This window comes from Lithobates pipiens, unplaced genomic scaffold (assembly GCF_037356315.1).
Source record: "Lithobates pipiens isolate NorthernLeopardFrog02 unplaced genomic scaffold, aLitPip1_a1.2 Scaffold_28, whole genome shotgun sequence".
NCBI lineage: Eukaryota > Metazoa > Chordata > Amphibia > Anura > Ranidae > Lithobates > Lithobates pipiens.
The window spans coordinates 186,342,159-186,367,642 of NW_027507789.1; the positions used below are offsets into that span (position 1 = coordinate 186,342,159).

The following is a 25,484-nucleotide window of genomic DNA, read 5'->3' on the forward strand; positions in this document are numbered from 1 at the left end:
TAAAGTTGATCCAGGGAATATCCGAATGCCTCTCGGGGGATCAAGAAGGATTTTTTTCTTTTCCCTTGCTGTGCAAATTAGGATCATGCTTTGTTGGTTTTTTTTTTTGCCATCCTCTGGATCAACTGTGATGAAGGATTGTGTATATGGGATTGTATGTTTTTTTAATTGGTTGAACTATATGGACTTGTGTCTTTTTTTCAACCTATGTAACTTTCTGGGATGAGAAAGAGAGACATTTAGCAGAAAGTACATACCGTAATGCAAAGGACAAACCCCTGCTGTGCCCCTTTTACATGGGCCGTGAAGAGTTATTGGTTGGATAAAAGCACAAGTTATTTTTTTTCTCCACTGCTTTTTCATAGTACTTTAATATGGTATCCAATGGGAAATGCTTTTGTTTTGGGGAAGGTGAAATGTTGGTGTAAGGATGCTTGCTTTGTATATATGATAGTACAGATCAGCATGCATTGGGTACAAGACTGTTTTCATAATGTTGTCACATTGCTTTAACAGGTAAGGCCTCTCTTCTTACTTTTCAATGGAGGACTCTCTTTCTCGTCAGAACACGGGCTTTATGCCATACCTGGTGGCTACATCTCAGATCTTGGGGGTGGCAGTATTAGCCATCACAGGGACATGGCTGTCCCGTTACAGAGGAGGCTTCTCATGGGACGGACCAGAGCAGTTCAACGTCCATCCACTTTGCATGGTGCTAGGAATGGTATTCCTATGTGGCGATGGTAAGTACACATGTTATTTAACCTATTTGAATTAATACAAATAATACTCATATGAATGTACATAGGTGTTCAGGGTGTGGTGTCATTCTCTGTTACTAGAGTTGCTTTAAAAAAAAAGAAAACAAGTAGTACAGATTACTTAGCCAGATGGTTTGTTGTAGTGGTCTTGCTTCATGATTCATCAATACATATTGATTGTACTGAACATGGGAACAGATTTTTCTAATAAATTTCAACTTTGTCCAAAATGGATCTTTCAGTTTTGGTTGGGAGCCTCTAAAGTGCACTTGTGTCCAGACTATGGGCATTTAAACTATTTACATATTTTTAACAAACCATAAAGGAGCTTTAGGACAAGCTGTCCACAATCTCTCTAGTTGCTTAAGCAAAGTACAGTGCATCTAGAAACAAGTATTTACAATGCTTCACTTTTTCCATATTTTGTTATGTTACAGCCTTCATTATTCATTATTTTCCTTAAACTTCTATTTGACAACATGAAAGAAGTTGGAAATCTTTGCAAATGTATTAAAAAATAAAAAATGAAATAAAATCACTTCAGTATTTACAGCCTTTGCTCAATACTTTGAAGCACCTTTGGCACCAATTACAGCCTCAAGTCTTTTTGAGTATGATGCTACAAGGTTGGCACACCGATTTTTGGGCAGTTACTCCCATTCTTCTTTGCAGGACCTCTCAAGCTCCATCAGGTTGGATGGGCAGCGTTGATGCAAAGCCATTTTCATATCTCTCCAGAGATGTTCGATTGGGTTTAAGTCTGGGCTCTGGCTGGGCCACTCAAGGACATTCACCGATTTTTCCCATAACCGCTCCTTTGTTATCATGGCTGTATGCTTAGGGTCGTTGTCCTGTTGGAAGATTAATTTTCGCCCCAGTCTGAGGTCCAGAGCGCTCTGGAGCAAGTTTTCATCAAGGATGTCTCTGTACATTGCTGCATTCATCTTTCCCTCAAACCTGACTAGTCTCCCAGTTCCTACCTCTGAAAAACATCCCCACAGCATGATGCTGCTACCACCGTGCTTCACTGTAAGGATGGTATTGACTAGGTGATGAGAGGGGCCTGGTTTGCTCCAGACAGGACACTTGCCATTCAGGCCAAGGAGTTCAATCTTTGTTTCATCAGACCAGAGAATATTGTTTCTCATGGTCTGAGGGTCCTTCAGATGCCTTTTGGCAAACTCCAGACGGGCTGTCATGTGCCTTTTACTGAGGAGTGGCTTTTGTCTGGCCATACATACATACATACCATACAACAGGGGTCTCAAACTGGCGGCCCTCCAGCTGTTGTGAAACTACAAGTCCCATGAGGCATTGCAAGGCTGACAGTTACAAGCATGACTCCCACAGGCAGAGGCATGATGGGATTTGTAGTTTTGCAACAGCTGGAGGGCCACCAGTTTGAGACCCCTGCCATACAGGCTTGATTGGTGGCATTCTGCAGAGAAGGTTGTTTTTCTGGAAGGGTCTCCTCTCCACAGAGAAACGCTGGAGCTCTGCCAGAGTTCCCATCAGGTTCTTGGTCACCTCCCTGAACAAGGCTCTTCTCCCTCAATAGCTCAGTTTGCCCGGGTGGCCTGCTCTAGGAACAGTCCTGGCGGTTCCAGAATTTCTCCATTTATAGATGGAGGCCACTGTGTTCATTGGGACATTCAATGCTGCAGAAATGTTTCTGCACCCTTCCCCAGATCTTTGCCTTCATACAATCCTGTCTCAGAGGTCTACAGACCATTCCTTGGACTTCATGGCTTCTTTTCAGCTCTGACATGCACTGTTAACTGTGGGACCTTTATATAGGCAGGTGCGTGTCTTTCCAAATCATGTCCAATCACCTGAATTTACCCAAGGGGGACTCCAATCAAGTTCTAGAAACATCTCAAGGATGATCAGTGGAAAGAGCATGCACCTGAAAATAATGACTTTAATCCGTTTTGGAATATGTCTGTAACATAACAAAATGTGGAAAAAGTGAAGCACTGTGAATACTTTATGGGTGCACTCTATGGGGTTTCCCACCAAAAAATGTATACTCACCTAGGTGGATGCAGCATCAATACTATGCTGCATCTGTCCCTCAATGCCTCTGCACCGAGAACTGAGCGATCAGTTCTCACCTCTTCTTTGAGCCAAGAGCCCTAACTGTCAGCCGTTAGCTCTCTTCTCTGCCCCTCCAGTGCTCACTGGAGTTCTGGGCTAAGGAGCGGGTGGGAGAAGCTGGCTCAGTCTCCCAGCAACTCACTGAGAGGCTGAGTCAGCTGCCGGTCCAGGCATGTGGGTGGATCGCTACTGTAAAGTCAGGACCGGCTGAGTGACGTCATCCAGCAGCAGACTTTAGCCCGCTGTCAGCTGAAAACGTGTCACAGGAGTGCAGAACAAACTACACTCCTGTGATCCATAGGAGCAGTATGACCAGAAAAGCCTTTTATTGTAAATGTATAAATTCTCAAAGATCTTAACAAAGAGAACTTGTATTATTACCATCACACAGTGAATTGCGTACTGTGAATGGTGGAGGAGGAGTTGAATGTCAGTGTCTCATTTGCCCATTCACAGAATGCAATGCAGCCAGTGAAAATTGTGGCACGGGGAGCTTTCCTTGCTGGGAGATGACTGTGATTACTGCTAGCAGCTATAGCTACCAGGCAATAATCACATACTAAAAAACTGACATGCTGGTTGTACACAAGTTGATCAATCAATTGTGGTACAATCACCCTGCTGCACCATCTATGGGCGGCTTTAGAAACGCCTGTTGGTTATTTCCATTGAAAGGCCAAGATTCTAGTGCAGTGATGGCGAACCTTGGCACTCCAGATGTTTTGGAACTACATTTCCCATGATGCTCATGCACTCTGCAGTGTAGCCCAGCATCATGGGAAATGTAGTTCCAAAACACCTGGGGTGCCGAGGTTCGCCATCACTGTTCTAGTGCATTAGAAAGTAATGGGGAAAGAGCAAGGATTTCAATGCCTGCGTTGTGAACATTAAAAATGTATTTCTTCATAATGCAAATAGATGTAAGAGCTTTCTTTAAAGTGCTTTTTCTGCTTTTTCAGAATATTTATATATTGTTGTGTGCACGATCAATGTGGTGGTCATCTTGCTAGCAAACAAGCAAAACAAATATGATTTGGGAGAGTTGCCCCTTAGCACTCGCTTCTTTTAGGGCTTATTTGTTTTTTAAATAAATAAATAAAAAAACGCATTGATGTGAACTTGAGGCCGGAGACCCGACTTCTGGTGTTTTTGCAGGCCAAAGTGCATTCTCGGACTCGAATAAAGCTTAAAAGGTTGTGTAAAGCTGGTATCTAGGTGTCCGAGTGTCCTGTTCCCTAGGTGTGGAACACAAGCGCGCCTCTTTATTACAATGACAGCAAAGTTATTTTTCCTGGTTACTCGGCTTGAGGTCTGAAACCTGATCAGACAGGGATGTCTCTCCGGGTGACGATATTTGGAAACTCTGAAAACTTTCCCTTAGCTGAAGGCACTCTCTGGCAAGAGGCTTTTCAGTCATTTTTAGAAGCATCTGCCTCCTGTCTTTTTGCTGATGCATGCCGGCTGCAGCACCCTCACAATTCTTGGATGCAGGTAGTATTGACAGACCCACACAGAAAGAGAAATGCACATCTCTCTACACCATACAGGCAGAGCGTTGGGATGTGGACAGGTCTAGAGCGTAGGAAAACTGATCACTCACCACGTGACATACCTCCCAACTAGCTGCTCCTTTCATGTTGGTCTACTGCACTATACAGATTGTTCTCCTCTTTTGCAAGGCTCTGATGAAGAGAGAAATTCCCCCGAAACGCGTCAGCCCACTTTGAGTATTTGCCCTTGCATGGGCATATCAAATCAAATTTTCAAACTTTTAATGTATGTATTTTGTAACCCAACTTTTTATGAAAACGTAGGAACTTTTTTATTGTTTTATATAGGCATTTGTTTACTTTGCACTTGAATTAAATTGTATTGCCTTGATCCTAGCGGTTGATCACGCGCCTTCCTCCTCATTCTTTTTTTACACTCTGAAACATGAGCGTTCGGTGCACTGTAGAATTAAAAGGATGCAGGAATAGCGTGCAAGTGTGTCATTGCATGGATTCTACCAATTAGTTGCTGACAAAGACTTGCATAATGGAAATCTGTACTAATACAAAAGCTCATTTACAAATGTTCATAGGGTTCTGATCACTTTCTTGGCTGCTTTTGCATATGTTTAGAAGAACCTGTCCGTATAGAAATATGAGAACTGCCATTGCTGAGTTTTTTTTTTAATTCAGGATCCAAGGCAGTAATATTTTCCTTGCTTCGTTACTTAATGAAGCACAAACAATGTGCATATAAGGTGTCCTGTGTAGTATATGTAGCATATTCCTTTTTTATTTATTCCTTTTTTTTTTTTTAAGAGGTCAGTAGCTCAACACGCAGTGATTGTTATTTGCGGTATGATCAGACACATGGCCTACATGACTTTTAACCACTTCAGCCCCAGAGGATTTTACCCCCTTCCTTACCAGAGCACTTTTTGCGATTTGGCACTGTGTCGCTTTAACTGACAATTGCGCGGTCGTGCGACGTTGCACCCAAACAAAATTGACTTCCTCCCCCCCCCCCCCACAAAAAGAGCTTTATTTTGGTGGTATTTGATCACCTCTGCGGTTTTTATTTTTTTATTATTTTATTTTTTTTATTATTTTTTGCACTATAAACAAAAAAAGACCGAAAATTCTGAAAAAAAACAAAATTTTTTGCTATAATAAATATCCCATCTAAAAAAATATATATATATTTTTTCCTCTGTTTAGGCCGATATGTATTCTTCTACATATTTTCGGTAAAAAAAAAAAAAAAATCGCAATTAGTGATTATTGATTGGTTTATGCAAAAGTTATAGCATCTACAAAATAGGGGATAGATTTATGGCATTTTTTTTTTTTTTTTTTTTTTACTAGTAATGGCGATCGGTGCTATAAAATTGCACTGATTACTGTGTAAATGTGACTGGCAGGGAAGGGGTTAACACCAGGGGGCGCTGCAGGGATTAATATGTTCCCTATGTGAGTCTAACTATGGGGGGAGGGGATTCGCAAGGGGAGGAGAGCAATCGGTGTTCCTTTGTACTGGGAACACACCATCGGTCTCCTCTCCACTGACAGGACGTGGATCTGTGTGTTTACATACACAGATCCACGGTCCTGCTGTGTTCCCGGGCAATCGCAGTTGCCCGGCGGACATCGCAGCCGCCGGGTACACGCACCGGGTCCTGAGCGATGACGCGGGTGCGCACGCGCCCCTTGACAGCTGGGAATCGGAGGACGTCCTATGACGCCCACCCAGGATGGAAGATCCCATCTGTGGGCGTCATATGTCTATAGGCCGGGGCTGAAGTGGTTAAAGTGACAGGTATCCTCCATACCTGCAGTTCACACCCCCTTTCAAATTAATTCTAGTGACTCTGCTTCCTTCGTAACCTTCCCCGAAGTGCTGGTTGGACATTGTGTTGGAAACCAGGGGTTCCTCCAGAGGTTGCTAGGGGTTCCTTAAGCTGTGGCTAATGAACCACCTATTTGATGATGCCTAGAGTTGAAGGTTCAGCACCACTTAGCAAAGCCAGCAGCATGACACCAAATATCCTTTTAGCTGTCTTTAGGGTGGCATTCCGAGCACCACTTTAAGCCCCTGTACACACGGTCGGAGATTTCGACAACCAAATCCGTCGGATTTTGTCAGTCTGATCTTATCCGAAACTGTTGCATACACACGGTCGGACAAAGTTGTCGAAAAATCCGATCTTTCAGAACGTGATGACGTAATTTCGTTACGATGGGACTACATTCAGGCTAGTAGCCAATAGCTTTGATGTAGGAATTTGATCTGAGCATGCGTGGCACTTGGTCCGATCAAAATTCTCTACACATGATCGGAGTATGTCCGACCGGCCCAGTTGGTCGGGAAATATTTCCAACATGTGGTAAAATTGGGTCCGACGGATATTCCGACGGAATCAGTCTGATGCATACCACACACAGTCGGATTATCCGACAAAACGGTCCGATAGGACACATTCCGACGGATTCTCCGACCGTGTGTACAAGGGCTCAGGGGGACAGTCTTACTATTGACCACCAATATAAGAGGCATTGTTCCTATTGAGTCCTGATGAATTAGTTTTAATAAGGGTTCCTCGAGAAATTAAAATAATTTTTGAGGTTCCTCTACGTTTAAAAGGTTGAGAAAGCCTGTGTTAGAATGATGGTAATCTGCAACCATATTGGGCCTTGATTGGTTTAGGGTGCTGGTTCTTCCTCTCCCAGTAGAGTACTGCTGTAGAGCATATTATTAGAAGGGCAATCATGAAAAAAACCTCAAATATTATTACTTTAATTATTGAAAAATATATACGTTATTCTCAAATGCATATCTTTAGCTGGAGGTCTGATTTGCTAAAAATTACAACTTTGTTGAACTTTTTTTATGTTGGACTACCTTTTGATTCCTAGCCTAGGATAAAGGAAATAAAATTCAAAAAATACAATTTTGATGTAGCATTCATGGACAGAAATAAATATATTATGAGGTTGGAAATGACAGGCTCACTTACTGGCTACTTTATTAGGTACACCTGTTCAATTGGTTGGTAACACAAATGGCTAATCAGCCAATCGCATGGCAGAAACTCAATGCATTCAGGCATCTAGATGTGATGAAGATGACCTGCTGAAGTTCAAACTGAACATCAGAATGGGGAAGAAAGGGGATTTAAGTGACTTTGAACGTGGCATGGTTGTTAGTGCCCGATGATGGATTGGTCTGTGTATTTAAAAAACGGCTGATCTACTGGTATTTTCTTACACAACCATCTCTAAGGTTTGCAGAGACTAGTCGGAAAAAGTGAAAATGTCCAGTAAGTGGCAGTTTTGTGGAGGAAAATGCCTTGTTGATGTCAGGAGAATGGGCAGACTGGTTTAAGCTGATAGGCAAAAGTAACTTAAATAACCACTCGTTACAACCAAGGTATGCAGAATACCATCTCTGAATGCACAACACATCGAACCTTGAAGTAAATGGGCTACAGCAGCAGAAGACTACTCTGAGTGCCACTCCTGTCAGCTCAGAACAGGAAACTGAGGCTACAATTTGCACAGGATCACCAAAATTGGACAATAGAAGATTGGAAAAACATTGACTGGTCTGATGAGTCTCAAATACAGCTGTGACATTCAGATGGTAGGGACAGAATTTGGTGTAAACAACATGAAAGCATGGATCCATCCTGCCTTGTATCAACGCTTCAGGCTGGTGGTGGTGTAATGGTGTGGGGGATATTTTCTTAAGCCCCTTAGTACCAATTGAGCATGGTTTAAACCCCATGGCCTACCTGAGTATTGTTGCTGATCATGTCCATCCCTTTTCACACTGGGGCAGTTTTTCAGGCGTTTTAGCACTAGAACTAGCGCCTATAAATAAATGAATAGAAATAGCACCAGAAAACTGCCTCCCCCGCCACCCTAGTGTGAAAGCCCGAGTGCTGCACACACTGGGGCGGTGCACTTGCAGAACATTAGAAAAAATTCTACAAGCAGCATCTTTGGGGTGGTTTAGGAGCACTGCTCCTTGCCCATTGGAATGAAGGAGGTTAAAAGCACCCCGTTACGGCCCAAATTGCGGTGCCAAAGCGCTGCTAAAACGAGCTGCGCTTTACTGCTAACGCTCGGGTGGCTGCAGTGTGAAAGCGGCCTTTATGACTACAGTGTACCCATCTTCTGATGGCTCCTTCCAGCAGGATAACGCACAATGTCACAAAGCTCATCTCACCACTGGTTTCTTGAACATGACAATGAGGTCACTGTACTCCAATGGCCTCCACAGTCACCGGATCTCATCCAATAGAGCACCTTTGGGATGTGGTGGAACAGAAGATTTAGATCGTGGATATACAACTGACAAATCTGCAGCAACTGCATGATGCCATCATGTCACTATGGACCAAAATCTCTGAGGAATGTTTCCAACACCTTGTTGAATCCTTGCCACCAAGAATGAAGGCAGTTTTGAAGGCAAAAGGGGGTCCAACCCGGTACTAGCAAGGTGTACCTAATAAAGTGGCCGGAGAGTGTATAGAGGTTCTAATACAGTGCAATGTGATTTACAACGTCGATGTAGAGTTCGAAGTGTTTCCATCTAAGATGAATCCTATCTGCTGCCCCATCAGTTGTAATTTGAATAATATAGGTAGGTTGCCTAAATATAGTAAACAGTTGCAGCAAACCGCCTGCTGCAACTTCTGCAGAAGAGCCCCAAGGGCAAGTAAAAGAAGAAATAAAAGCCATGTGATTCCAAGATATTAGATAACAGTTCTAAGATCGTATCTAGGATTTATCTGACCGTTTTCTTTCCAACTTGGCTCTTCTACAATATGATTAGAAGAAAACTACACAGTGGGGCATGAGACCAAACATACTGAAAAATAGATGTAGGGTTTACAAACGCTTGAAAATCTTTGTCTGGTCAGCTGAAAGTTATTTTAAACTTGGAAAAGTAAAGGTCTGACCTCAGTGCCAGCACAATGTGTTTGGTATTAGCTGTGTGAGCTTTGTAAAATGAAGTCTCATTTTTATTTTAGTTAGAAATTACAAACATTATAATTATCTACTCTGTGCAGTGGTTTTGCATAAAGCAGCCCAGATCCTCCTCTTCTCGGGTCCTTCTTCAGTGCTCCTGGCCCCTCCCTCGTGACGGGTGCCCCCACAGCAGGGTCAATTTGGTTTTGTTGCAGGTTAGCTGGTAATTGAGCTGGGAAATCTAGTTTGCTTTTGATGTGTGTTGCCCTTTCATGTGCTTCTTGCTGCTAAGACTAGTTACATATTTCCCAACGTTCTGAGATGTAAACGAGGGACACCTATTAGCAAAAGTTTGTAGCACATATGGGATGCTCCCCCTCCCCCCCCCCTTTTTAAAAGAGAATTATATAAAAAAAATAGATTGGTTAAACCCAAAAGTGCATTTTTACCACTACTATTCCTTTTATATTGGCTTTTGAAATTTACAAAAGCAGAAATTTAGAAATTGAATGAAAGGTTTAGCACTGGAAAACACTTTTTGATAAATAGTAACTTTTATATACCGCTATATATATCAGACCAGAACGAGGGACAGGGGGACTTTGTTCTAAATGAAGGGCAGTCCCTCAAAATCAGGGCCAGTTAGGAGCGATTTAGTTATAGGTTGGGACAGTTGCCATTTGTTTGGTTGTAACAAGGCTTTCTGGTAGCTCATGCGCTTGGGCATGTTATTTTTTGAAGGATCTTGCCGGCAGCACGTTGTACAAATTGCATTCCCATGTGCCCCAACACTGTTGCTTTACTGACCAATTCTCCCTGTGGAGGTGGACAGAAGAAAGGGATACTAAAGGCATAAGTTGGCTAGTATCCAATGCCGAATCATACATAAAGGTCAATGATAAAGTTAGCGAATGAATGCAATCAATAGATTGAGTGTCAGATCCCTGCTTAGTAGGTCGATGAGTCAACAAAAGCCTGGGAAATGAATGCAGTGAGGAGCATGGATTGAAGGGCAGATCCTACCAGGGAGTAGATATAAAGAAATTACTTGTGATGTTTATCATTAGAGTTCTTTAAGGATGGAGCATCTTCTATAGCAGGGATATGCAATTAGTGGACCTCCAGCTGTTGCAAAACTACAAGTCCCATCATGCCTCTGCCTCTGGGTGTCATGCTTGTGGCTGTTAGAGTCTTGCTATGCCTCATGGGACTTGTAGTTCTGCAACAGCTGGAGGTCCACTAATTGTATATCCCTGTTCTATAGGGATGATCAGGGCTTTAAGGCACTGGTGGGTTGATTGCAGGAGGAGAAGTTCATTTTGTGGCAAAATCCTCTGCAAAAGGATAGAGCGTCAGAAACCGTTCTAGGGGTAAGGAATCCAATTTTTGTACATGATCAAATAGTGGATAATGAGGAAAGACTTTGGTGAAATAATATAGTGCTTACACTGCAATATACAGCCCCAGAATAAGTATCCATCATAAGGCTTCCTATGGCAAGCACTCATTGCTCAACGCAATAATGTGACCGTGCTGACCAATGAGGATTTGTCTTCTGGAAAAGTGTGTCAGAAGAAAGAAACACTTCTCATTGGTTAGTGTGGTCATGTGGGGCACTACAGCTGCTATGTGTAGCGGGGTCTGGAGGGTGCTCAGTATATTTGGTATTTGTTTTTAATGCCTATAATGAGGGTTGTGTTATGAGCCCTAGAGAAGAAACCCTGAGTGCTGAAGGTTTTATTTTTTTGCTGTTAGAACTACACTTTTTTCATATTTACAGAAACAGCGACCAAATATGTACTATTTGACTAAAGCTGCAAACACACACCATACAACTTTTGTTGTTAGTTTTCCATTTAGATTTACCTTCAACTATGTAGTGCAAGGGCCTGCCTGATTGCATACAAATTGAAAGTGTTTAGGTTTGACCTCATATTATATCGTTTTGGTAAATCTAAAGAAAAATGTATAGTGTGTATCCAGCTTTACTGAGGCAAAATTGGTGAACAATAAAAACTTCTCTCCAAACTTTTCATCTACACCCTGTTATTTCCCATTGGGCAAAGCCATCTTGCCTCTCCCATATCACAGCGAGGCCCCTTTCACACATGGGCACCTCCGTTGGACGGAATCTGCTTGCTCGTTGGGGGGGATCGCTCCGCTGATCCCCACTGAGAAGGTAGATGACGGGTCCGTCTCGGCTCACTGTTCAGAGTGGAGACAGACTGAGTTCCGTTCTCCTCTATGGGGAAATCGGGTGAAAGTGGGCCGCCTGTCCATGTTCATCCGATCTGATCCACCAGATGGATGGAAAATAGGACCACCATAAGTTCTGCATTTTCCAGACAGGATCAGATGGCAGCGGATGTCCATGGACATGTCACTGCTGACATCTGCTCCATAAAGGTGAATGGAGGGTCCGATCAGGACCTGATCGGACAGCCTGTGTGAAAGGGGCCTTAGGATAAAACCAGGTTGTCAATCAATGCCCGCACATCAATGACACCTCTGTCCCATTGTGGTAAATCACAAGACAGTAGCCCTTTGCTATCAGTGCAGGTCATTAGACATAGATCAGCAGCCAGGGGTGGGTAATGCTTAGAGATGGGGATGAAGGCTTTAGTTACGGACTTTTGATTAAAAAATAAAAATAAAAAATTCAGTATTTTCTTATCTTTAACAACGCTGTTTAAGTCATAGTAGTTTAAGCGGAACTGTGGTAATTACCGACTAATATAAATGATGTGCCTCTTTCATTGCCACAGCTTTATTGGTGTATCGAGTGTTTAGACATGAAACAAAGAGAGCAACGAAGATACTGCACGGGGCATTACATATCCTGGCACTGATCATCTCGCTTGTGGGTGAGTATAAGATGTTACTATTTCATCTGCTACTTGCTAGAACTCTCTTGTAGTTACTGGCAGTTATAGAAAACTGCAAATCTCTGCAATGTAGAGGGCATAAGACTGGCCATAGATGAGTCAAAAAACGAACCTTCCTTTGAGCGACAAATAAAAATGTCACAAACGATTGTGCCATCATTTGTTTTGTGTAGCATGTTGGATCAGGCACTTTTAATTGTTGCACGAAAATCGCATGTCCCAACTGACAAAGTAATGATGTGAAAAACAAACGACCTGACAATCGACAAGAAATTTTGTTCGGTTTTCAACTCATCTATGGCCTGTTTAACACCCTACCAGTCTTTTGCTGTGGTTAGCTTAGCAGTAAGAGTAATGATCTGTGATGTATACATAGGTTGAAAAAAAGACACAAGTCCATCTAGATCCGTGATGGTGAACCTTGGCACCCCAGATGTTTTGGAACTACATTTCCCATGATGCTCAGGCACTCTGCAGTGTAGTTGAGCATCATGGGAAATGTAGTTCCAAAACATCTGGGGTGTCAATGTTTTTATTTATTTATTATGGTTGAACTAGATCAGTGATGGCCACTGATCTAGTTCAACCATAATAAATAAATAAAATAAAAAATATCATACAATCCCATATACCCAATCCTATACCCACAGTTGATCAAGAGGAAGGCGAAAAACCCCCCAGAAAAGCATACCCTTCCAGTTTTCCCCTGATAATACATCTGTATTTTATTAGTCTCGCCTTGCCTACAGGGTGAGGATGCCAATAATTCTTCCCACCAGGAATCGCCATGGCAGGAAAGTTTAAAAACAGCCAGGAACACATTTACTTTGTATATCAGATGTTTGCTATAGCTATTTAATGTTATGGGAAGAAGATAAGAACACTTGTAATGATAGTCCTAAAAATGTGAACACACAGCTCACTGGAGATGTATATCCCTGACACATATTATACTCTAGTGCAAATTATTTTTTAGTGCAATTTTGCAAACTAGTGTGTACACATAACTACAAGGGGCTTAGGATATGAGAACTGTGCTTTATTCATTCACAAATCATTGTCTGTTACTTGGCAGGATGGGGTTCCTGCTGGTGCTTACAAGCAGTGTTGCCAACCGCCAGTAAATAATGGGCACTCTTCTCTTGCCAGTAAATGGTAGTGAGAGGAAAAGGTTGCCGGTAAAAAAATATGACTGTGACGATCGGCTCGGAACTGCTCATGCGCAGCTTCGGTTCAGAGCCAGCGGAGACAATCCAAGTGCCTGCTACAATGTGTTTGGGTGGAATGGTGGCGGTGGTGCCTGAACGTGTTGTGTGATGTCACGGTGCAAGGGAGCGGAGTGGAGCTGCCAGAGCCTCGTGTGCGGGTCTGCGGGACAGGAGCAAGGCAAGCCAGGAGTGGGACTGTCAGTGCTGTTTGGACTCAAGTGACCCCCTGGCGTGGAGAGGCACTGTCACTGTGACTCAGGAGGGGATGTGTCATATCGGTGAGGTGTCATCATCTGTGCTGCTGCCCACTGCTGTCAGTGTCACTGTGAGGCTGCATTCACACCTGAGCGTAGCTTTTCAAGCGTTTTTTGCAGCGTTTTTTACTGCGATTCGCTGCGTTTTTTACCGCGAATTTGTGCAGGGCAAAAGGTCACCAATGTTAAATGAAGAAAAACGCCCAAATCAGCCCGATTTGCGCGACAAAAAAGGGTCCGGAACTTGTTTGAGCTTCAGGCGTAGGGCTTCAGGCAACTTGGAGTGGAGATGTGAACCATCTCCATTGAGAATAATGGATTTTTTCCCCTCCAGCGTTTTGTAGCTTCAGGCGTCAAGCTACAAAACGCTCAGGTGTGAATGGGGTCTGAGAGTCAATTTCATGTGTGTGCCGCACATAAGACGTCCACTCAGAACCAGAGCCGCACTGCTCCTCCGTCATTTGACGGTGGGCGGCAAGTGGTTAAGGCCTGGTTGCGGCCCTTTGCTAGCATTTATCCGGCCCTTGGGAAACTATTCCTCCCAGTGATATGAGGCACTATTCCTCCCACTGATACCAACAGCGGGGCATAATTCCTGCCACTGACACTAAGACCCCTTTCACACTGGGGTGCTTTGCAGGTGCTACAGCGCTGAAAATAGTACCTGCAGCAGCGCTTTATGGAGGTTTTAGCCCTTTCTCTCAAATAGCGCCACAAAATTGACAGTAAATTGACGCTAAAAATAGCAGCGTTTTACCGCCGGTGCACCCACCACCCCAGTGTGAAAGTGGCTTTATGATGAGGCACTATTCCTCCCACTAATTACAATGCTGACGCAACATTCCTCCCATTGATACTAACGATATTCCTCCCCCCCGATACCAACGATGGGGTACTATTCCTCCCCCCCGATACCAACGATGGGGTTCTATTCCTCCCCCCCCCGATACCAACGATGGGGTTCTATTCCTCCCCCCGATACCAACGATGGGGTTCTATTCCCCCGATACCAACGATGGGGTTCTATTCCTCCCCCCGATACCAACGATGGGGTTCTATTCCTCCCCCCCGATACCAATGATGGGGTTCTATTCCTCCCCCCCCGATACCAACGATGGGGTTCTATTCCTCCCCCCCCCGATACCAACTATGGGGTTCTATTCCTCCCCCCCCGATACCAACGATGGGGTTCTATTCCTCCCCCCCGATACCAACGATGGGGTTCTATTCCTCCCCCCCCCCGATACCAACGATGGGGTTCTATTCCTCCCCCCCCCCCCCCCGATACCAACGATGGGGTTCTATTCCTCCCCCCCCCCCCCGATACCAACGATGGGGTTCTATTCCTCCCCCCCGATACCAACGATGGGGTTCTATTCCCCCCCCCCCCCCGATACCAACGATGGGGTTCTATTCCTCCCCCCCCCGATACCAACGATGGGGTTCTTTTCCTCCCCCCCGATACCAACGATGGGGTTCTATTCCTCCCCCTGATACCAACGATGTTTATTCTCACTGATGCTGGGCCCAGGACATTTTCTACCCCCACTGACTACAATCCGGCCCCCCTGTTGTCTGAAGAACAGTAATACTGGCCTTTTTGGAGACCCCTGCTCTAATGGAAGGACTGATAACAATGTGGCCTAACTAAGAGCAACCCGTCAGTTATGCAGGTGGGTATGGGCAGTTTTCTTTGTTGCATTTTCTTTGGCAGCAGTAAATACCCCTTATGTTTTTGTCCAAGAACTATAAATTGTTACCTAGAAATGGTGGTCACTAAGAATTGTTATAGGGAAACTTTTAGACACTGAGCAGAAAGCAAAGCTAAGGAGTCAATGGGGGCTATTTACTAAAAGTGGGTCCACAATTTGGTGCAGCGCAGCATAGAAACCAATCAGCTTCCAGGTTCTATTGCAGGCGTCGGTGGTAAAGCGTCGCTATTTTTAGTGGCGCTTTACCGTCGTTTTAGTGGCGGTAGCTGCGCTTTACCTTCGTTTTAGCGGCGGTATGCGGCTATTAGCGGGGCGGTTTTAACCCCCGCTATCGGCCGAAAAAGGGTTAAAACCGCCCGCAACACTGCCGCGGCGCTTTGCCGGTGGTATAGCCGCGCTGCCCCATTGATTTCAATGGGTAGGAGCGGTGAATACACCGCTCCAAAGATGCGGCTAGCAGGACTTTTTTCATCGTCCTGCCAGCGCACCGCTCCAGTGTGAAAGCCCTCCGGCTTTCACACTGGAGTGAAAGGGGCTGTTTTTTTTCAGGTGCTACACAGGCGTGATTTTTAGCGTTGTAGCGCCTGAAAACCGCCTCGGTGTGAAAGGGGCCTAATTGAACAAGCTGATGTTAGAAGCTGATTGGCCACCATGCACATCTGCACCAGATTCTGAGTGCTCCAGTTTTAGCAAATCTCCCCCTAATAGCGCAATGCATGTGGAGGCAGAGGGAAATGTAAACTTAACCGATTGGCACTTGTGTTCATTTATTGCTCTTTTTCAGGGATCATTGCTGTGTTTCAGTTCCACCATAAGAAAAAAATCCCAGACATGTACAGCATGCACAGCTGGTTAGGCATTGCTACCTTCAGCTTCTACATTCTGCAGGTAAGATAGCAGAAGCAGTTCTCTTCTCTTCTCTTCTCTGCAAAACATGATCCCATCTTTACAGCTTCACTAATTCTGAATGTGTGTATACACTACAGTGTCAGCAAGTCAGAAGCCACCTTTCACTGGTCCGGGATAGCCATAAACTCATACCTCCCAACTTTATGAGATGGGAATGAGGGGCACCTATCAGCAAAAGTATGCAGGCATAGGACACACCCCCTACCACGCCCCCTTAAAGGAGAATTGTACACAAAAAAACAAGATTAGTTAAACTCACAAGTGATTTTTTTTCCACTGCTATTCCTTTATATTAGATTTTGGAATTTACAAATGCAGCAATTTAGAAATCAGATGAAAGGTTTAGCACTGAAAACACTTTTGATAGATAAAAAGTGCATTTTATATAGATCAGACCAAACTGAGGGACATAGGGACATTATTCCAAATCGGGGACAGTCCCTCTAAATCGGGGACAGTTGGGAGCTATGATAAACTGGTAGATCACAAAGCCATTTAGCCCAAACTACACACAGCTGTATGAGGCTTAATGAACATCATCAGTGCGGTGCACGTAAACAATGGCATCTATGGAGAGGGGCTTATGCAGGGTACACACTATGGGGAAAAAACGTAAAAGAGTTTGAGAGGAGCTTGCTGCACTAACTATGCAATGTTAGTACAGCGATCTCCATGCTGAGCTAACAGGGGACTGGCTGCAATCACTGATTGAAAAGCCGGTCGGCAACTGTTTTTCCAGCATACCCGTTCAACAGTAGCCAGGCATTTGGCCAGCTTCAGTTGCACAGGCTGCTGTACACATGGACCGAATGCCAGCTGGTTTCTGTTGAACCGCCTGACGTTCGGCCTGTGTGTACCAGGCTTTAGGGTAGCAATGAGAAAATGTGCTTGATGCCGTTTCATACAAATGCTGTGAGATGTAAATGCTTAAAAAAATGACAGAGGAAATGAGGAGAAAAATGAGAAGGAATCTGATGAATTCAAAACGGAGAGATCAACACTATTCATTTTCTGCAAAGTAGATGTCCTGTTTGACTTGCTGCTTTCTTGTATCTACTGGCTGGTGCAACTAATCAGCAACTCTAATTTTGTCTTCATAGACTGCTTATTTATGATGACCACTGTTCTTGAAAATCGAGAGGGAAGATGAGCCTGTATTATTGGGAATTGTGTAATTACATTTCCATAGCTCCCAACTGTCCCCGATTCAGAGCAATGCCCCTCTGTCCCTCATTCCTCCTCATTTGTCCCTCATTTTGGTCTGATCTATATAGATGTATCTATCAAAAAAGTGTTTTCCAGCGCTAACCCTTTCATCGGATTCATCAATTGCTGCATTTGTAAATTCCAAAAGCCAATATAAAAGAATATTAGTGGTAAAAAAAGCACTTGTGGATTTAATCAATCTTGTTTTTTTGTACAATTCTCCTTTAAGGGGGCGTGGTGAGGAGTGTGTCCTATGCCTGCATACTTTTACTGATAGGGGTGTCTAATTCCCATCTCAAAAAGTTGGGAGGTATGCATTTCTGTGGCCCTTAGACTGCTGCCTGTACCGGCTGACCTTGCTACTCATGATCTATGTGATGAGTATTGATTAACCCTGCCATATTCCTTTTTTCTTTTTTTCTTTTTTTAGTGGCTACTTGGCTTTATCGTGTTCTTCGTTCCTGGAATGGCCTTTGCATACAAAACTTTCTGTAAGCCTCTACACATATTCTTTGGGATGGGACTTCTGGTGACTTCAATTGCTACATGCCTGCTTGGCCTTACAGAGAAAGTGCTCTTCTCAATCCCGTGAGTATATTTCACCTTTGTAGATCAGAACATGGCATGTTGGTGCTGGTCCCAGGGGGGCTCACATGTCGTGTATTTAGTGCCAAATTGCTTTACTTATGCATTGCCCTGGTCTCCAGCTTATGTGCATAGTCTTTATCAACTGTCTGCATTCATTCAATGCAACCAGTCATGTTTTCATCTAGAAGTGAAAATGAAAAGCTGAATAATAAAACCTTGAATCTGGTGATCCAATACAGAGAGTTGTTCTAGGAGACTCAATAAATAAGGCCTGCAGAGCATTTCAGTTCACGTCTGGGATTCTCTGTGACTGCCTGCAGAGTAACTGATTCTGCCAAGATGTTCTTCCCATGGTGGATGCAATCGGTGGAATAGAAATTGATTTTGTAAACGTGTGAAAGAAAAGACATTACTATGGTTACCGTCTCGTTTTCTGTACAAATGATCTGGTAAGGGTTGCTGGTTCTCATCATAGATGATGTCTGCTCCTCTTATACATATAGTGGATGGAGCTCCATAGACTGTTGTATAATGGCTTTTTTATTATGGGGATTCTGGTTGTTTGAAGTGTGAATTCTGTGATATCTGTAAGTAAAACATTTGTGTGTTTTCAGACGGTACACATTTTGGTTATATGACAATATAACCAGTAATTTTTTTAAAAGCTGTTTAAATTCTTACATGAGGATCATTATTTTTATTCAAATAAAAAAGCTCCTCCTGGTGGTCACCTATGTACAGTAAAACCTTGGTTTGAGACCGTTTTGCAAGACGAGCAAAATTTTTTAAATAAATTTTGACTTGATATATAAGTAGCGTCCTGTCACAACTGAGTATAAAAAAAGAAGAGAGGGACCTCTAAGTGTAGCGATATGGTTACATTTAATGAAGGTACAACATTTTAGCAACATATGCTACACTTAGAGGCACCTCTCTTCTCTTTTATACTCTGGAGCTCCTGCTGGATTTTGCTTCTAATTCCCTTGTGGAGGCTTCCATTTGTGGATGGACATTTTATGGTTACATTGCTATAATCTTGAATCTTAATGGACTATAAACTGAAGGAGTTATGAATAAATGGTTGTGGAACAAATCATTTGAGTTTACATTGTTTCTTATGGGGAAATTCGCTTTGGATTACAAGCATGGTTCTGGAACAAATTATGCTCGCAATCCAAGGTTTTACTGTATCAGCAAATGTGATCCGCATTTAAAGAAAACCTACCATGAGAGGATGCCACCATAGACCTCATCCTCATTGCCTGAAACCATGCTGACCTTCTGACTTCAGTACTTTCTAAATCACTGACCCAGAACTGTGCAGATCAGGGCGGTGCACTTCGCTCAATTCTCCTGTGACTCAAGTTTACTGAATTCAGGGGCAAATAGCATTTCAAGATGAGGTCAGCCCCTGGATTTCTCTTATGACAGGTGATCTTTAAAACTGAAGTTTAGGTGTCAATTTTGACATCGTTGCATTGGTCCAGCTTGGATCGATGTATATGCCATACCTATGGGATCCTGTGGAAGCTGGATATCGGTGTAGTAGGCATCACTACATCGATCTCCTCTAACTTCTACGTCCTGTGCCATTCAGGGAAAACGTTTGTATTTCCTTAAGCAATACTAAGCGCTTTGTAGATTGACGAAGTGGAGATGCTGGGTAGTGAGGTTACAATCTCCACCTCATCCAATCGGAGAACAATGTGCATTCATTGAGAGTAGGGATGAGCCGAACACCACCCGGTTCGGTTCGCACCAGAACCTTCGAACGGACCAAAAATTCGTACAAACTTTAGAACCCAATAAAGGCTATGGGACTCGAACGTTCAAAATCAAAAGTGCTAATTCTAAAGGCTAATATGCAAGCTATGCAACAGACAACACCAGCAATAAGGGGTATCTTCAGGTGTATACTGTGCTGGAGGCACACAACACCCACTTTAACTCCTGCAGATGCCCTGCACGCCGGAACACACTACACAAGGCCGCCGTGCTGGCGGCCTTATATAGTGTGGGGCATGTACTAAACACCCTGAGCTATAATTGGCCACAGGCAGTTATGGCTCTCTTCGCTGCCGGCACTGTGATTGGCCAAGCATGCGGGGTCACAGTGCATGCTTGGCCAATCATGATCCAACAATACACTGCGATGGCGTAGTGCATTGTGGGCCGTTCGTACCACATGAATTTGGTATGAACGGTCCACAAAGTTCTGAATTTGCCGAACAGGCGATGTTCGAGTAGAAAATGCTTTCGAGTCGAACACCGAACTCACCCCTAATTGAGAAAATACAACTTGTTCTCTGAATGGTGCCTGTGCCAAGTGAGCGACCACCCCTTGTACAGTAAGCAGTAGGACAACTGCTCAGCATAGGACTGGAAGTCAGTGGCAATTACTGTAGTAGCAGTGCCTTTTATAATGATTTACAGGTTCCACAGTTATGACAATACATATATAAACTTGAATGGATGACTGCACTCTAATAAAAGAAAAGAGCTTATTTTTTTTCAGAGAGCAAGAGAAGGGAGACTGCTAAAATGTTACATGCTGTGTAGCACTTAATTTGTCATGGATCAACCTGGAGCAGTTGGTCAAAGCTGGACCAGTGGAATGATGTAATCGCCATTTTCAACTTCCTCTTTCATTCCCTGCAAAGCATAATGGACTACTATGCATCGCATAGTAGCCCATTATGTGTCACTTACCTGACACAGGAGCCAGCGATGTCACCGCTGTCCCCTGTAGTCTGGCGCATCCATCTTCTCGGTGAGGTCTCGCAGCTCCGCCGCTGTCATTCGGCGGAGCCGCGATGACGTTACTCCCGCGCATGCGCAGGGGAGCCGACACGCACGGCAGCTCCATTGTTGGAAATGCCGCGCTCAGTGCGCCTGCGCGCCGCTGTCTACGGCACATGCTGTAGGTCAAAGTGGTTTGTAAGGGTTTACAACCACTTTAACAACTGAGAAGATAACCATTCAAAGAGATAATACAGCAGTGTGAAAAAAAAACATGCTGTTTCATATTAAACCTTCATTTTCATAGCATAGTATGTAGAAAGACCATTCTACAACATATAATTGGTAAATGAATGTCGCCAGGAAAATTGGTTTGTAGAGTCGATTTGGATGTTTTTTTGTTTGTGTACTTACCGTCTTGAGGGCAAAGTATAGCCAAAGCTATTTTGCCGGTAGTTCTCTTGTGGGTCACAGAACTACAGTTTGTTCTGCACCCCTGTGACCTGTTTTCAGCCAACAGTGGGCTAAAATCCATTGTCGGCTGACGTCACTCAGCCAGTCCAAGCTCAGGAAAGATCTTTACAGTACCAGGCATCTGGCTCAGCCTCTCAATGAGCCCGCCACTCTCCTCCACTCCACAGCCCAGCGCTCCAGTGAGCACTGGAGACACATAGGAGAGAGCCGGTACCAGTGAAGACAGAACTGAGCGATCAGTGATCTTTGAGTGCTCAGTATTCAAAGTGGTGGGGAACAGATGCATTATAGAATTATTTTTATTTTATTTTTTTGGAACACAAACATGTCTTATAATATAATAAAATAATCATGTACAACATGCATTTGTATTTCCTGCTCCTGGAATTCTTGGTTTGACATGTGTATTTTAGAAATGTATAAATTACTTTTTGAAACAAGTCTATTGATCTCCTTCTGACAAAGAGAGCTTGTAAATAACCTTCTGATGACGAGGTCCAAATTCCAACCAAACAAAAAGGCTGGATGAAAGCTGCCCTGAAGTCTGTGCAGAAACCAGCTCTTCCAGGAGTGCCAGGAGTTCCAGAAGTGCCGGTCTTCTGCCCCTGTGTGATCAGTGCTTCCTCCCATTAATCCCAATGTCAGTACAAGGCACAGTAGTAGCATGACTGTCAGAAGGAGAAAGCACTGAGCACAGAAGATCGACGCTCAGATCAACACTTCCACAAGTGCTGGTTTCTGAACAGACTTCACCTGGTCAGAAAGGCAGAATGAGGCAAGTCTTTAGTTTTTAAAATAAAGACATTTTAATTGAAGTCGATCTCGATGTTTTAGCACCATCTTCTGAACTAGAACCTTAAAATAAGTGTGCGGCATGCAAGTGTTCATGATGTATGATCGGTTATTGTTTGGGGAGCTATTAATCACCCATTATTATTTTTTCAGAGATCAATACTCTCAACTGCCACCAGAAGGTGTTCTTATCAATGTATTAGGATTGCTGCTTGTAGCATTTGGGATGGTGATTGTCTACATCCTTACACGGGAGGAGTGGAGGCGACCGACATTACCGGAAGAACAAGCTCTCTCCATTGACTTCAAAACTCTGACAGAAGGGGGGGAGAGCCCAACAGAACCCTGACCACACCCATGTCCTGCTATAGTAGTCATTGTTAATGGTGATTCTTCTATGTATGGAGGTTCTTTTCTGTGTGGTTACAATCAATACATAATTTCCACATCCCCAATATAAATCTAGGCAGTTAAAATAAACACCTTAACCCCACAGATGAAGTGGAATCTAAAAGTCTCACTATCTCTGCTGTCCATAGCAACCAGACATTTCATCCTTTTAACCTGCACTACAGACATGAAGAGGTGCCAGGCGGTTATGGGTAGAGGTTCCCCTTTCACCTTCATACATGAAGCCACCTGCTGTTCTTTTTTAAGGCTTCTTTTAATAACCGTGTGCAAAAAGCAAGTATGCCCTATTGGATTTCTCTGCTACATGTGGACATGCTCTGCCTAATTTATTTTATAACCGAATAAAGTCCGGGACATGAATGCCTTTCATAACACTGCCAAAGAGGCCTTTAAAATTCACCTAAATGATTTTCATGGATTTAGGTGAAGTTGTGGATTGTAGACATCTTTGTTTCCAGTGTAGGCAAGATATTTGAATGTTTCTCTCTAGCCAAATAAGCATTACATGCAAGTTTAAAGGGTTTGTGCACCTATTTGTCTAAGTCTATGCCAGACCCTCTATTAGAGCCTGGTATAGCACACGGTGTAAAGCATTTTTTTTAAAACAGTCTAAGTACTGATCAGCTGTCTGCAGGTCGGTCACGTGACTCACGGCAGCTTTCCACCACTGATGGATTGCTTCTATGGGAGGGGACATGATCTCCCTCTGACGTCAGTTGGGAAGATCATGCTCGGCTCCATCCGCAGAAGCCCTGTCTCGTAGCTGTAAAGCGGGCGCGAGTCACGTGACCGGCCTTAAGACAGCTGAAAATACATTGTGGTATGCCAGCGTCTAATGGAGATGCTGGCAGTGACAATTGTAGTTTTTTTTTTTTTTTTTCTAATAGCGGTGGGGGGCGGGGCTGAGCAGAGACAGAGAGGGAGCTGACAGGGAGGAAGGAGGGGGGTGAGAGGAGAGCAGGGCAGCGTATGACGGAGGGGCGCATTTTGACCACGGTGATCAGGGAAGAGCAGCCCTGGTTATCGTGGTCTGTTTAGAGAGGCCATACAGGAAGTGTCAGATTCGGGGTTTATTGTTTTTTTTATTTTTTTTATTTACAGTTTAGAGGGGGGCAGATTAAACAGCACAGTGCTTGTGTTGTGTAATCTGCTTTAAGGGACCAGGATATAAAAATAATTTTGGGGTTAAGAAACGCTTTAAGTAGGTAGATGTAGTTTGTGATTTGTGGCTGTTAGTGATATAAAGGGTCTTTCTGAAGAGAGAGCACGCCACCTGTTACTGTGAGCTGTTTGTAGTCAGAGCTTGGATCCTCCACACAGTCATATACGGTACTTGTTCTCCCCAAAATTTGAAAGGGCCCTAAATACGATGCCAGAAACTTGGATGAATACATTGTATAGTGCCCATGCGTTCTAGCTCTATCAATATTCAGTGCTAGGGTAATCAGGCCTCTAATGACAATCTTCAAATGCCTTAAGGTGCACCTGTCATCCTGCTCAGAAAAGCACATATTAAAGAGAAACTCTACTTCAAGTAACTTTGGCAGTCTGTTTTTTAATTGTTGTGCTGTTTGCAAAGAACTGTTTTTTTTTTCATCATATTTCACCTGTCGGTGTAGAACGGTTCTTACTAGATAGACTAGGACAAGTCATAGTAAGTCATTTTTGATATTTATACTCCTTCTGTTCCAATGCAGGGGGTCTCAAGCTTTTCCAGTATGAGGGCTACATCATATATTTTACAATTATTGGTGAGCCAAAAAAAAAAGGTTTTATAAATTAATGAATAAAATGTAAATGTATGAACTTAATATCAAAAGCCCCCCTTTCTCATCAGAGTCCCTCTTACAATGTTTCCCCATAAATCTGGGTCCCCATCAGGGTTTCACCCTTGCATCAGGGTCCCCCCATCAGAAGCAGTGACCATCGATTCCTCAGCTTCTGAATTGAGTCTGAGGACATGCCACTCACCCAAGCTGTAGCCAGATGTGGCCCGCAGGCCGTAGTTTGGAGACTCCTGGTCGAAGGCAAATGTGGCCAATTAAAGGTTAGAAAATATAAAAGTGAAACTCCAGGCAAACCACAATACACAGTTGAAATATAGATCTGTTTATTATTATATCTTCCATTTTTATTTAGCTAATTATGATTTACATCTCTTATACACAGGTCCTGGATCTGTTCACTGCTAATTGCAGAGGTAACGGCATACCTCCCAACTTTTTGAGATGGGAATGAGGGACACCTACTAGAAAAAGTATGCAGGCACAGGACACACCCTCCTTCCACACCTCCTTAAAAGGAGAATTATACAAAAAAAAGATTTGGTAAACTCACAAGTGCTTTTTTTTTTACAACTACTAGTCCTTTATATTGGCTTTTGACATTTACAAATGGAGCCATTTAAAAATTGGATGAAAGGTTTAGCACTGGAAACCTCTTTTTAAAGATAAAACGTGCATTTTATATACAACTATATATATCAGATCAAAATGAGGGACACATGAGGAAAAAAGAGGGACTTTGTTCCAAATCGGGGACAGTCCCTCGAAATCAGGGACAGTTGGGAGCTATGGGTAATGGTGAGTAGGCTTGAAAGACAACATAGAAAGCTGCATTGCAGAAGCAGGAAATAAGCATATCACTTACCAAGGTGTGCCAGATATAAGTACATTTATACCACTGGCTGTATAGAATTACAATTCTTTTGGCATATATGTATTTACAATGTATTTAACTGTTTGCACGGCGTTCTACTTTAATAGAAATCTTTGCCAGCAATAGCAGCCTCCATATTCCTCTCGGCACAGGTTATCCCTTCCAGCAGCATATCTCACCTATGGAATTCTGTCCCTCCTCTCCAATGTCACATTTCTCTGTAAATCATGTTCTAGAGTCCTGCAGCTGCTTAGAATATATATATTTATATTAGTACTGACCGGAATTCTTAATGTTGTAAAACAGGTGACCTGCTAAAGCTAAGC

General features: G+C 43.4%; 1 protein-coding gene across 1 annotated transcript in view; it reads left to right on the forward strand.

The window, feature by feature from the left end:
- Positions 1-24,038, forward strand: part of CYB561 (cytochrome b561) — a 35,275-nt gene extending 11,237 nt beyond the window's left edge. Inside the window, exons 2-6 of the mRNA XM_077460124.1 lie at positions 517-743; positions 12,088-12,186; positions 16,166-16,269; positions 17,927-18,084; positions 22,243-24,038. Of these exons, the coding sequence (XP_077316250.1) occupies positions 542-743; positions 12,088-12,186; positions 16,166-16,269; positions 17,927-18,084; positions 22,243-22,438 (759 nt within the window). The 5' untranslated portion in view covers positions 517-541 and the 3' untranslated portion in view covers positions 22,439-24,038. The remainder of the gene's footprint in view (positions 1-516; positions 744-12,087; positions 12,187-16,165; positions 16,270-17,926; positions 18,085-22,242) is intronic.
- Positions 24,039-25,484: the final 1,446 nt, after the last annotated feature.